The 14,527-nt window shown below is 53.1% G+C and overlaps 1 protein-coding gene across 3 annotated transcripts in view; it reads right to left on the bottom strand.

Moving 5' to 3' along the window:
• Positions 1-13,318, bottom strand: part of STK10 (serine/threonine kinase 10) — a 152,773-nt gene extending 139,455 nt beyond the window's left edge. For all 3 annotated transcript variants that reach the window (XR_011249595.1, XM_069556024.1, XM_069556023.1), the window contains exon 1: positions 12,558-13,318. Coding sequence is in view for 2 of the 3 variants with exons in the window: in XM_069556024.1 (XP_069412125.1) it covers positions 12,558-12,713 (156 nt within the window). In the remaining variant the exon portion in view is untranslated. The remainder of the gene's footprint in view (positions 1-12,557) is intronic.
• Positions 13,319-14,527: the final 1,209 nt, after the last annotated feature.

The raw sequence follows: 14,527 nt of genomic DNA on the forward strand, positions 1-14,527 counted from the left end.
GGAAGCAAAATCGCGCTGGCAGCCTCAGGGGCTGTGTTTTGGGGTTTTTTTAAAAACATTTATTTTTATTTATTTGGCTGTGCTGGGTCTTAGTTGTAGCATGTGGGATCTAGTTCCCTGATCAGGGACTCCTGGATTGGGAGCATGGAGTCTTAGCTCCTGGACCACCAGGGAAGTTCCAAGAGTTGTGTATTGGAAGTGGGCCTTGCTGATCTGCAGAATCATGAAGCTGCATTTAGAAAATTCAAGCTAACTACTGAGGATGTTCAGAGCAAAAAACTGCCTGACTAATAGTCACAGCATGGATCTTAGCCACTACAAAACGTGTTCCATGATCAAAACATGGTAGACATGACTGAAGTTCACACTGATGTTAAGACTACCAAGGGTTATCTGCTTCACCTATTCTGTGTGGGTTTTACTAAAAAACGCAACAATCGGATTTGGAAGATCTCCCACGCCCAGCATCAGCAGGTCCGCCAGGTCCATAAGATGATGGAAACCATGGCTCGAGAGATGCAGACAAAACTTGAAAGATGTCATCAACAGACTGATTCCAGACACACTGGAGAAGACACAGGAGAGGCCTGTAAATCTCTTTATCCACTCCATGATGTCTTTGCTAGAAAAGTAAAAATGCTGAAGAACAGCAGCTTTGAATTGGGAACACTCGTGGAGCATCCACGGTGAAGGCAAGAGTTCTGGAAAATGTCCTGGGGAGGAAACAGGTGTTGAAGTTGAACAGGCTGATGGATATGACCCACCAGTCCAAGAATCTGTTTAAAAATCAGACTTTCAACGGTGACAAACCATGTTACCTGCTATTTTTTAAAACACAATTATGTACTCGTTAAAGAACATCTTCAAAATATAACGGTACCAAGAAGGAACTCAAACGAGGCATCATCCCAGAGATAACCGCCTCCAGCATCTTGGAGCACCTCCTCCCAGGATTCCACGGTATGGATGTACCCAGATTTGTCTGGCAAGTCCACGCCAGCACGTCCCAGGGGACTTAGGTGACACTCTGCCCCTCATTTCCTACTTGGAACAACAAAGATGTTAACAGTTCCTGCCTCACGGGCGGCTGTGAGCATTCAGTGAGTTAGTACATCAAAGATGCTAGGAGCAGAACTCAGCCACAGTGAGCATTCCACAGTAATTCACTCACGCTTTTTTTTTTTCCTCTCCACAAATGTATTCTTGCATACTTCACAAAAATGGGATTTAACTGTATACACTGATATGCATTCTCCTTTTTACTTAGCAATATGCCACGAACAGCTGTTCAGGTCGCAAAACACTCGTCCACAGCATCCTCTCCGACTATGCCTGCAGACTGAACGGCGGGCCCACCGCAGAGCTAGCCAATCCCGTCACTGGACTGTCTATCCTGGTCACATGTGCTGTGTTCAAAAGCCTGAGACGCGATCTACAGATAGCCAGACAGGTCTCCCAAAAGCAGGGCCACTGCACCCCTCACAGGTCACAGAGGCAGGGACCCTGGATAGGTCTGAGATGTGAGGCCGTGCCTGGGCCAGTTCTGCTGAGTCCTGGCTGGATGCCCCTGGGAAGTGGTGAGTAAGTAAGTAAGTAAGTAAGTGGTAAGTAAGATCACAGGTGCAAAGACTCTTTGGTCCTGCTTGTGAGAGGGACCGTATTCTCCCCATTTTCCAGAAGGAAAAGAAGCTGAGGAGGCTCAGAGGGATAGCTTCACTAGCCCAAGTCACACAGCAAAGACAGCAGCCTTGCTGCGACTCACAGGGTGAAGAGCATCAGCAAGTCCAGAGCCTCTGAGGAAGGCTCTTGCAGGAGGCATGGGGTGGTTCTGGGGCCTTCCGCAGTACACCTTGCTGGCCCCAGGAGTCGGTCCTGCATACAGACTGGAGAATCAGGACAAGTGACAGAGGCTGGCACTGGCCCCTGGGGTCCAGATTCCTCATGAACAGAAGCACACCAGTCACGGCTCCTCAGCCCCAGCTGTCACCTCAGAGTGGGGCTAGGGGTGTGAAGGGCACCCGAGCGAAAAGAAGGCTCGAGAAAGATCTAGGCCTCACCAGTCTGGCAGCAGAGCCGGCCCAGGGGCAAGTCGAAGGTAGAAGGAATCTTAAAGCCGGGTAGAGAGGCATGCCAGCTCCGTCGGGGCCATTCCTCAGAGTGACAAAGCCAGCTCTGTGGGAACCTCCTCAGAGGGCCAAGAGTTGGGTCTGTGAGGCCAGACATGCCAGGCCAGCGCTTTCCAGGAAGGAGGGCGAAGGGGAGCGAGGCAGCGGCGCCAGCTGCTCCCCAGGGTGTGACTGCCGCTCTTTAAGACACCAGGGGTGGCCTTGCCTACGCTGGGCCAGCAGGCCAGGGGGCAGGCACAGAGCTCGCGGGGCAGCAAACTTCCCCATGGGGGCCAGTAAAGAGCCTCTTTACGGAATCACATTCATCCTCACAGCCCAGCGGCAGGGCCTCCCTAAGGGCCCACTGAGAAAGAGTCCGCCTCCAATGCAGGAGACATGGGTTCAGCCCCTGGTCTGGGAAGATCCCACACGCCACAGAGCAGCCAAGCCCACGCGCCACAGCTACCAAGCCTGCGCTCCAGAGCCCGGGAGCTGCAGCCGCTGAGCCCACACGTCACCGCTCCTGAAGCCCGCAGCCCCTAGAGCCTGGGTCCACAAGAGGAGACACCTCAATAAGCACCCGGAGCACCGCAGCTGGAGAGCAGCCCCCACTCTCTGCAACGAGAGGAAAGCCCACGTGGCAACAAAGACCCAGCACAGCCAACAATAAATAAATAAAACTGTTTTTAAAACATAATAACAGCAGTAAATTTTAGGCTGATTCCCGAGACCTGAACACCAGCATCTACCCAGGAGCAGCCTCCAGCGTGACAGACAAGGGGAGCTGGACCAGGGGCCTCAAGGACTCAGCCTTTGTTAATCCTCAGAGAGCTGGGCCAGGCCATCTGGTCAACCCGCAGAGAATCACAGTGGCGACAGTCCCATCCACTTCTTCCTCCACGGTGCGCGCCGTGTTAGGGCTGGCTGCACACCTCCATCTCCACAGACTCTCCGAGGGAAGCACTGCTTTGATCCTCGTTTTACAGCTCAAGATACTGAGCCTCAAATTGCCGAGGTGACTTTCCCAAGGTCATAGAGCACACAGCAGGGGAAGCCAGGAGAAAGCCTAGAGCTGATTTCAGGGCCGGCACCCATCACACAGTGCTGGCTGGGGCGGGCGGGGAGCTGGGCCTGGCATCACTATTCATCACTCACTCATGCAGCAGGTATTAACTCGGTGTCTACCGCATATCTATTATCCACGAAAGATGGATTGATTACTCCCTGCTCTCCAGGACCTTACATCCTCTGAAGAAAGAAAAGAAATGAGGTGACAGAGAAGAGAATCGCAGTTTGTGAGGGGGCTCTGAAGGAAGTCAGCAGGGAGCCGTCACTGCAGGACGAGAAGGAGCCAGCTGTGCAGCCACACAAGAGCGGCTGGCAGCAGAACCAGTAAGCGCAAAGGCCCTGAGGCAGAGAGGCTGCGCTTCCTTCAGTTCCTCCCAGTGGCCCCCATCTTCCCTTAGACGGGGAGGTTGGCTCATGCTGAGTCTTCAGTCACTCCACGCCCTCCACCCTTAGGCCCTGGATTCTGGTTCTGGTACAGCCTGTTATTAAAGAGGAAAAAAAAAAAAAAACACCTATAGAAGAAGGAAGAAAAAAAATGTAGTAAAGGGGAAAGCAGAAAGAAAGGGGAAGAGAAAGCAGAGTGAGTGCAAGGCAGCGGGGCAGGAGGAGGCAGCCGTGTGGCACGCCCCCGCCCGCCCGCGGGAGTGCTCAGCGCCTCCGGATCCCGGAGCACCAGCAGCCCACCCCCGCCAGGGCCCCAAGGGCACCCAGCTTCCCCCCGACGCCACCCCCTTCCCCTGCCACTTCCTCCGTTCGCCCTGCCCGTGACCGTCACCACTTCCTCCGCGTGAGAGGCCACCACTGCCGTCCTGGGGCTCAGATCCAGTGGAGGCTGAGGCAGGCCGGAAGAAGGGCCCATTCCTGGGCTCACAAATGTCAGCGCCGCCAGAAATACCACAGCGAAGGCACCCCAGACCCTCTCCTCCCGATAAACCCCCTTATTTCCCCCTCCAAGCTGCACAGCAGAAAAGGCACAGGCTTCTGGCCAGAGATATCTGGGTTTAAGTCCCAGCTCTGCCATGGAAGAGCTCTATGATGCTGAGCAGGTCACTGTCCCTCTCTCGGCCTCTGCTCCATCTGGTAAGGATACTGACTCCTTTCACAGGTCTAGTGGGCTGTGAGAATAGTCTACTCGAGTCTAGTGCAATAAACGATAGACAAGAAGGGAGGGGGACTTCCCTGGCAGTCCGCGGTTAAGATTCTGCTTCCATTACAGGGGGCACAGGTTTGATCCCTGGTCAAGGAACTAGGATCCTGTAATGACACGTGGCAGGGTCAAAGAGAAAAATCAACTCCCCACTCATTTATCTTGTTTACATGCTAACGGCCAACACTCACATGAGGTTTTCCAACGTCCCAGACTAAGTGGTTTACATGGGTTATTTCAGACAAAAAGCCCTACGGTGTAGCTAACGAAACCACGGCATAGGTAAAAACCTTTCTCCAGGACCACACAACCTGCAAGGGAGAGGGCTGGGCTTCAACTCCAGGACCACACCCAAGTGCCCAGACCACCTCTGGTCCCTGGAAGCATAAGCTGCCCTTCCCATCTCACCCTCTTTGCTCTCTCCTGACCCAGCTCTCCAGAACCCTCCATGCCCACACACATCTCCTTCTTGGGTCGGCCACCGTCCACCAGTCACTTCCCTCCCTGGGCTCTAACCACTGCGCTAGCCTTCCCTCCCACACGTCCACCTACTACCCCTGGTTCCAGTCACCGGGCTGTAGCCACCCTGGCCCAGCCTCCACTCATCAATGGTCACCTTGGCCTTGGGCAGCCAGGACATCTGGATCCGGCATCCCCCAATTGTGTGGGCCAACCACTCCCCATCCAGTAACTATCCAAAGATCACTCTCCTCTAACACTACATGAGGCTGATCTCAGGACCAGGTCAGACCCTGGCAAGGTGTGGCACGGAGGACAGTAACCATGACGTCCACATTCCTCAGCGTGCCATTCAAGGCGCTCTCACTTGGCCCCCACACACTATTCTAGACCTGGCCTGCACTGGCCAGCTCCCCAAAGCCAAGCCCAGCTCCCAAATAATACATTGACCACTGGACTTGAGTGGGCAAATGAAATATGTACAGTGGGTCAGGGGGAGGGCACACAGCAGTGGAAGACAGTAAAAGCCAGATATACGCTGCCCGGTACCGAGCCAAGGCCACCACTGAGCATCTGAACCACGGCTGGACCACAGCAAGATGCCCTGTAAATGCCAAGCGCACAGCTTTTAAAGGCTTTGCATGCAATGAGAACTTTAAATATCTCTTTCTCTGTTGATTACATGCTGAAATGATAGCGCTTTGGATATATACTGGGGTAACCAAAATATACTACGAAAATTCACTTCTGATGCTTTTCCTTGTTTGAGTGTGTCTCCTAGAACACTTCAAGTTGTGTAGGTGGCTCCTGTTACATTCCCCTTGGACATTCTCCTCACTTCCAGCAGACATGACCCTGCACGAGTGCATGCCGGGCCATCTCAGCATATCTGATCGGGGCTTTTATGTGAACACTCATGATTTCAAAATGCTGGCAATCACTTCAAATTTGACTCAGCCACCATGCGAGTCACACAAACCAGTCCACAAGCCCTATCACGCTCAAGGCCCACCCAGGGACAACCTGAGGCCTCACTGCCTGGCTCTCTCCTGGCCTGGGCTTCTTCCCCTCTGTCTGTCTGTCCTGTCCCCACCTCACCCTCCCTGCCCAGTGGAAGCTGTCCCCTCTCACCGCCAGTCCCATCGTGGTCCTGATACAACTCTCTTGCCAGGGCAGAGCCTTCCTTTCCCCTGTGGTCTTGAAAGCATCGGGTTAGGTGGGTAGCTGGCTCATCCTGTGTGCCTACGAGCTACTGATCTGATTCTCCCAGCTGCTCAGTGGGGTGAGCATTGGTCTCAGCCCCACCAAATACATGGGGAAACTGAGGCAAGCCACTCACCTGACTTCATACCGCAGCTAAGTAGGGCAGCCAGGATTCAAAGTCAGGTCCGCCTGGCTGCAAGGCCCAAGTCTTGTATCACACACCTGTGACAAACACAGGGGAGCATGGCTGTTTGCAGAACTGAATCGAGGCACATTTGTTTGTAGGAGGCAGCAGTGCCCCACAGGAGCGATCTTGCCCCCCGGGGGACATGTGGCCTTGTCCAGAGACATTTTTGGCTGTCTCAACTAGGGGTAGGAGAGGGAGGTGCTGGCAGTGGTGTCATTTTTGTAGGTAGAAACCAGAGATACTGCTAACATCCTATAACACACAGGCAGCCCCCATAACAAAGAAGGAGCTGCCCCAAATGTCAATAGTGCCAAGGTGGGAAGCCTGGTATAACGAACAAGCTCTTAACACTGAAGTCCTTCTGTTTGCCCCCAGCTTGGCTGAAGTAACTGGTCGGGACCTTCTTTGTTTCATAGCAAGAGCATCAGCAATAATGAACCATCTTCCTTTCCTGCCCACTTCCTGGGTGGGGATCAGGTGCTGAACGTATTACACCTTTCTAAGTATCTTATCCTTCAAATCATCGCCTCTGTTTTATAGATAAGAGTCTGGAGGCTCAGAAGTGGGAGTCACTTGTTTGGAGGTGCAACCCAGATCGTCCCGAGCCCCAAACGCGTCCTTTAACCTTCCTGCTCCACGCCCTTGGCAGCAGCTGGGCCTGGGAGGGATCCATCCCTGGCTCTTTTCTGGTGGCAGCCCCTGTAGGGAGCATAGATTCGATCCCTGGTCAGGGAACTAGAATCCCTCATGCCATGCACCAGGGTCAAAAATAAAAATAAAAAAACAACGGGGTGGGAGGGTGGGGAGTCAACTCTCCACTCATTCATCTTATTTACATGCTAATGGATAACACCCATGCAAGCTTTTCCAGCATCCTGGACTAAGCGGTTTGCACGAATTATTTCAGACCCAACAACAGAGATATTCCCCTAGTCCGAGTAACCAGGACTCCAGGGGACACTGGGTGGAGGTGAAGGCTGGCTGTGCAATTGCTTAGCTGCTCTAGACCCAGACGGTGCGAGGCCAATGCAAAATCTGCCACTTTAGACCCCGTGGGCAGGCGACATCCCCAGGAAGCTCGGGTAGCCTTGGTTTTCGGACCCAGCCAGGAACCCACTCACAATAGCAAGGACTTGTGTTTAAAAACACTAGGCTGAGCGGAAATAAGGTTACAGCCTGGGGGCAGAGCTCTTTCCGGAGGCGAAGGGGAGGTGCACGGGGATGAGGGAGACCTGGGCAGCCCCTGGAGGAAGCGGAAACCCAGGCTTTAAATTCAGGCAGAGTCGAGGTGAAAGGAGCTGCCAGGCTGGGGAGGGCGGGAACCTCAGCTTTGTCTGAACTGGGTGGCGGGGCAGGATGTGGCCCCAGGGTTAACAATGGCTCTCTGAGCGGAGGGCACCTGAGGTCCCCACCCGGAGGGCAGCCGCTGCCAAGGCCCCGGATTCCCAAAGGACTCGGGGAATGGCCCTTAGTGAGAGCGAGAGGGCAAAGGGGCCGCTAGGAACTTATCTCATTTTCTTTTAAAAATCATGCTCAAAGAAGCATCACTCCTTCCACGGAATAATTCCCTTCAAGAGTTAAGCCTAAAGGATGATTTAAAATATACAGTCAGTTCTGCTATAATGCTTACTTTTTTAAAATGTCAGTTTTGTTCCAATACCACTGATGTATCAGGGAACAATTTTATCAAAATGCTAAATTCACATCTGCTTATGTGTTGTCTGCCACAAACACTAGGCAAACGCAGAAAACTTCACCCAAGTGACCCAACGCAAATGAATATACATAGGGCACAGGCCCCTCAGACACCTGTCAGCAACCTTTGAGACACACCCATCCCATACGGGAGCCCAATTTACCACCTAATTTCAGAGCGCAGAGTCTTGGCCACGGAACCACCATGGAAGTCCCACTAATTCTGTATTTCTTACCCACAAAACTTGTATAACACTCTGCTACTTGTTTTTTTAGGCAATCTTTATTTCTTCCAATTTGCTGATGAGGTTTTTGAGTGTTGTACCCTTATCCCCATTTGCTCACAAGGCTTCTGATTTTTACTGCATGATTCTGCACAGTTTAGGGATTTTTAGGAAGGCATATTTACATTACAGCAGAACTGACTGTATCGTGTAAAGGGTTTAGCACAGCGCCTGGCATATGATAAGCACTTAATTTATCTTGTTAACAGTAAAAAAAAAAAAAAAATTTATGAGAGGATTACTTAAATATCCAAAATGATTAAGATCATGGGGGCACTGACCCATCCCAGAAAGTATGTATGAAGCATTTAGAATAACACATGCAGAGGTTTAAGGAATGGAATATGGCATAAAACACTGTAGCTTTGTAAATTACAACATTGCATTTTAACCAAAATTTTTTTTCTCCATAAAAATCAATTATGGGCTTTCCTGGTAGCTCAGCTGATAAAGGAGACCCCAGTTTGAATCCTGGGTAGGGAAGATCCGCTGGAAAAGGGACAGGCATACTCACTCCAGTATGCCTAGGCTTCCCTGGTGGCTCAGCTGGTAAAGAATCCGCCTGCAATGTGGGAGATCTGGGTTCTAATCCCTGGGTTGGGAAGATCCCCTGGAGAAAGGAACAGCTACCCACACCAGTATTCTGGCCTGGAGAATTCCATGGACTGTAATAGTATGTCCATATTTAAACAAATATTTTTTCTCCATAAAAATCAATTAAGTCTGGAAGGAAATATATCAAAATGTTAACAGCAATTGATGGGGCTTACGGTAATGTTTTTCTTTTTAAGTAAAAAAATTTTGTACTGTACTCCTAATTTTACAAAATCATAAAACTTTTGAAAGCTTAAAGACAACATAAGATGACAACTAAAGCAATCTTCAGGAAGCAGAAAAAAAAATCTCAGCCTGTTAACCCAGCTCTTCAGGTCCACAGGCTCCCTGCCTCTGTTCAGCATTTAAGGGCCTGCTTCACCCGCAGCTGTGGGAGTGGGCACACCTGCTAAAGGCAGATCTCTCCATTCAGCACCACACCAAACACTTCCCTTTCCATCCTGTCTTCAGAATAAAGATTATTTCCAAGGGCAAGAATTTTTAAACCATATAGCCTATGACTTTTACTTTGTATCTAGTAATAAACTAAAAACTATTTCCCTCTGAAATCCATCTGAAATCCCTTAAGGAGTAGGTGAGAGTGAACTTGACGTTGCACAAAATCAATCTTACCTACCTCCTTTTCACCAGAGACAAACTGGCGGCTTACCAGGGAGAAAAGGGGAAAAGAGGCTCCATGGTAGCACCAGGGATAAAGAACCCACCTGCTTATGCAGGAGAAATAAGAGCTGTGGGTTCAGTCCCTGGGTTGGCAAGATCCGCTGGAGGAGGGCATTGGCAACCCACTCCAGCTTTCTTGCCTGGAGGATCCCACGGACAGAGGCGCCTAGAGGGCTACCGTCTATGAGATCACCAAGAGTCGGACACAGCTGAACAACCTAGCACGCTTGCACGCACACATCTTGACTGCTAATGCTTAGGCTTTGAGCCTGAACAAGACACTCAACAGGAAATCTGTAATTGGCATCCTCTTCTGACAAGCCTTTGACAAATTGGGATTCTTGTGACTTCTTTTTTTTTTAATATTTGTTTTATTTGTTTGCCTGTATCCGGTCTTAGTTGCAGCACACAGGACCTTAGATCTTGGTTGTGGCATGTGGACTCTAGTTCCCTGAGCAGGGAATGAGCCTGGACCCTGTGCACTGGGAGCGTGGAGTCCTAGCCGCTGGACTGCCAGGGAGGTCCCTCTCGTGACTTCTCACACCAGGGAAACCCTCAGGAAGGCCACCATCACCTAGGCTGCCAGAAGAAAACTCTGCTAGTTCTAGGACAGGAAGAGGAGATGCTGCTAGCTGTCACTTGCCCAGCTCACAGCCAACTGGTTACCAAGGCACCGTGTCAAAGCAGTTCTGCTCTGAGATAAAAAACCTAGATGGAACCTCTGTCCTGTGCTGCTGAGATGGCCATGCCAGGGGACAGTGAAGTAGGGAGGAGTTACGGTCCCTGAATAGAATCTTTATTGAAGCAATAACTGCTTCAACTTCATCTCTAAGGGGCTGAGTAAACAGCACTACTCCAGGGCAGGAGACAGGGGTCACAGAGATCTCTGATCTAAGACGATCTTCCGAAGCTGTAACTAAGCCCAGAGCCTTGGTTCCAGTCCATTCCTTTCCCTGGGACCCAGGGTTCCTGCACATAACATGGGGATGGGCTGGACTGAACAGTCACACATGAAGGCCAGGCGTACAATCTAATAAATTGTCCAGGTGTATCAGCCATCACACAGCTCTCCTGGTCTAGCTTTGCCTTCTCTTAATTAGGAGAAAACCAAGGATTCAGAGGTGGTGGGGAGGGAGCTGGGGTGCAGTCGGCTCACAGCTTTGAGCACTTCCATGTGTTCTGGAGAACCAGCAGACAAAGTAACTTGAGAATCAGATGGGCTCCTCTGTTTGGAACTTTCAGAGCAGTAGGGGAGTTTTACCCAGCTAAAGCAGGCGGAAATGACAATCGAAACTGACAAGGGGAAATCTTACCAGCCTAAAAGCAAAGTTCTGCATTTAGATTTGAAAGAAAATGAAGCCAGGATCCATTAGGGGACAGGGACAAGACTAATTGAAAGCCAACCCCGAATAAAACAAACATTTGCAAGAGCCAATAGCAAGCGCTGGAAACACCAGCTGAACCTTTTGGAGAAAGTGAGGGACATGGTGAGCTGAGCAAGGGCGCAGCTGCCCTCACAGGGGTCAGAGCACACCTGGAGAGCAGGCTGTGTCTGGGGGAGCCCAGTACTTTGGCGGGGTGTCCGGGGCGGGGGTGTCTGGGGGGGGGGGTTGTCCGGGGGGCGGGGGGTCGCCGCGCAAGACTGAGGACAGTTTCCTGGTGCCCTAGAGAGAATAGGGAGCTTTGAGAAGGGTGAAGAAAAGACGTGCAAGTGTAGAATGTGCTGGCTGCCCTTGCCTACACGCAGAGCCCTCAGGCAGAGAAGCGCAGCAAGTCAAACAGCTGAGAGCCACCGGTGTGAGTGTCACAGCCTCTCCAACCACAGAACCTTTGCTCTGGTGGGGGTTCCACCCTGTAACAGGAAGTGCCTGCTTAGAGGGGAGGTGGTAGCAAAATAGACACTGGGATGGGCCTGGGTGGCCTCAAAATTGCCTCCAGCCATGTTTCTCAAAACTTAAAGTGCTTAGCAATCACCTGGGGATCTGTTACAATGCAGACCCTACTTGATCAGGTCGAGAGTGGGGCCTCAGATCCTGCATTTCTAATAAGCTCCCAGGGGATACTAATGTCACTCCTTCAGGGACTACAATCTGGTAACTCAGCTCACCACCACTTTCAGGTCGAAAAGAGCAAGTCTTGACCAGGAGGACTGAGAGAAGCCCTATCTGGGGTTCAAGCTCCTAAAAGGGGAGTCCTGGGGTCAGAGTGGTCCACAAGCTCAAGGAATCCCATGGAAGGTGACGGTGGCTCAGGACGGGGGTGTCCTCCTGGAGAACACGTGGGTTTCTCTGAGTAAAGGGTTTCCTAGGAGGAAGGAGATAGGGGAAGGGTGCCGTCAAGCCCTGAGTGTTTTTTGGGGTCCCCAGTACGACTCAGAAACACAGAACTTCTTCTCAGGACTAAGACCCACACAATGCCTACAGCAAACGTGTCTAGAATTAATCAGCTATGCCCCACCCACCCCTCCACAAAAGCTCTCTGGCCTCCTATTCCTCTAGGGGAAAGGTGACTACAGGCTGGGAGACTCCCCAGCAGTGACTCATCCACATACTCAAATCTGACACCCGAAGCGCAGGATTCCAGAGGCCCTAACCTCCCGCTCTGCCGGCCCCAGCCTCCATTTCCAAGCCTAACCTCTCACTCCGAACCCCCCTACCCCACCCCCGGTCTCTCCGTCTCTGGCTCATCTTCAGGTGTGTCCCTAATTTCATCGGACCCAGCCCTTCCAGACGCAGCCCAGTTGCTCTGTGCCCATCGCCTCGGCACCCTCACAGCATCTGGGTGGACTCCCCTAAAAAGTACGCCTAGTCTCGGACGCTAAAGTTCTATAAGCGCCCCTTTGTCTCCCCCTGCGGCGCCGAGAGCCGTGCGGGGCGCACAGGAAGCGCTCGGAAAAAGCTTGGGGGCAGCCGCCGCGCCGTCAGGGGCGCAGGGGCTGAGCCGGGCTGAGTGAGGGGACCCCCCGCCCCCGGCAAAGGAGAAGGGTCACCGGGACCGGAGCCCGGGACTCCGCGGTCAGGACCGGGCAGCTCCTCCGGCTCTCCCGAGCCGCGGCCGAGACTGACCGAGGCCAGCGCCCCTCCCTTCCGGAGCGGCCCCACGCGCCCCGAGTCCCCCACTCTCGGCGCCCTCACCTTGTAAACCTTGCCGAAGGCACCGTCGCCTAGCTCGCCCACGATCTCCCACACCTCGTTGGGATCCAGGTCCCGGCGGACATGCTCGTATTCGCGGGACTTTCTCTTCTCGAAGGTAGACAGGCGCAGGATGCGGCGGAAATTGGCGAAAGCCATGGCTGGGGCGCGCGAGCCGGGGGGCGAGGTGGCGCGGCTGCCGCGGCCGCGAGGCGGAGGGGCTGGAGGGCGCCGCGGCGCTCGGGGGCTCTCCGCAGCCCGGCCCTTCCCCGCAGCCCGAGCCGGGTCAAGTGCGCCGGGGGCAGCTCGCGGCCTGAGCACCCGGAACCGCGCAGGCAGCCGCAGTCCCCGCCCCCGCTCGGTCCCGTCCCGGGGCCGCCTCCCGGTGCCGGCCCCGCTCGCGCCGCGCCCCTCGCCCAGCCTCGGGAGGCGTTCCGCGGACCCGGCTCCACCTGCCGCTCCCCGGCAACACCCGGAGACCCCCTAATTGGCTACGGGCGCTCCCCGGCTCCGCCCGTCGCCGCAGGGCACTCTGGAAACTGTAGTCCCCCGCGCGCCGCGCGCCCGCAAGCAACCGACTAGGCTTTGGATAGTTTAGGGGACGCTTCGGCGAGAGCGTCCCGGGGCTGGGAGGCCCCCAGAGTCACGTGGCCCCCGATATTTCTGCCAGAGCGAAAGGGGAACCAAACTGGCTCTTCGCGAGCGCCCACTGATTGTTGTCCAAAGACCAAGAGGGCGAACCGACATTAATCGCTGAATCCGCCCTGTAACTTCCCGGCAAAGCTGCTCTGCCCCCGCCCACTTTTCAGGTGGGGGCGCCGGGAGGGCTAGGCACCAGCTACACATCCTGTAGGCTGAGCCGGTGCGGTTTCCTCGGCGCGGTGCTGCCTCCTAGCGCGGGAGATGCCGGGTCCTGGCGGCAGTGGTCAGTCCTGGAGACCCAGGCTCCCCGTCTCGCTTCCCGCCTCGCAGGGGCTCTGCCCACCGAGATCCACCCACCGGCCAGGATTACAGGGCTAGGAGAAAGAGCTCCTTGCCTACCTACGCATCACATGCATCAGGATGGGTCTTCAGGTATATTTGAATATTAAGTAAAAGCTTTCTTATTCTTAATTTCCCAATTAAAAAAAATAAGATCCTTACACAGGGAGGCCTGGTGTGCTGCTGTCTTTGGGGTTGCAAAGAGTTGGACACGACCGGGAGACTAAACAACATACATAGAATTAAGTCTTCTGACTTAAGACCATCATTCTCGATTCTGGCCATTTTTTACTTGCCGCTGTTAACTGTCTCTAGGGCAGTTACACTTATATATAAATCTAAGTGGGTTCCAAACGGTGGGCAGCGTGTAAAGCTTCTTACGGTAACTCTCCCTCGTAAATAGAGCCTCAGTGAATGTCACATCCAATAGTTCCGGTCCCTATGGAGAAAATTCATGTTGAGGTGTTTTTACCACTCCGGAACTGCAGGCAAACACCAATTTGGAAAGACAGCTGCAGAAGCCTACGGTTGCTGGTAGGGGTCTGCATAAAGGGTGCCCTGAGTAAAGACTGAAACGTCTCCACCACTTAGTGAGTGGTTGCAACTGTAGAAAGTCTTAATCACCAGAAGAAGCAAACACAGCACAAGACTGGGCTCTCACCCACAAATAAGCCTCCCAGAGCAAGCTGGAAGGCCGGTCTTTCCCTGTTCCAGTCCACCTGACCAACTCTGTGAAGCAGCTGGGAGGACAGTGGGGAGGCTCTCCCATTGGGAGGAAGGGGCTCTGACTTAGGTCAGCCTAGGGGACTGTGAAGAAGGCTGAGCGCTGAAGAATCGATGCTTTTGAACTCTGGTGTTGGAGAAGACTCTTGAGAGTCCCTTGGACTGCAAGGAGATCCAACCAGTCCATTCTAAAGGAGATCAGCCCTGGGATTTCTTTGGAAGGAATGATGCTAAAGCTGAAACTCCAGTACTTTGGCCACCTCATGCAA

The sequence above is a fragment of the Ovis canadensis genome, chromosome 16, assembly GCF_042477335.2.
Source record: "Ovis canadensis isolate MfBH-ARS-UI-01 breed Bighorn chromosome 16, ARS-UI_OviCan_v2, whole genome shotgun sequence".
Taxonomy (NCBI): Eukaryota; Metazoa; Chordata; class Mammalia; order Artiodactyla; family Bovidae; genus Ovis; species Ovis canadensis.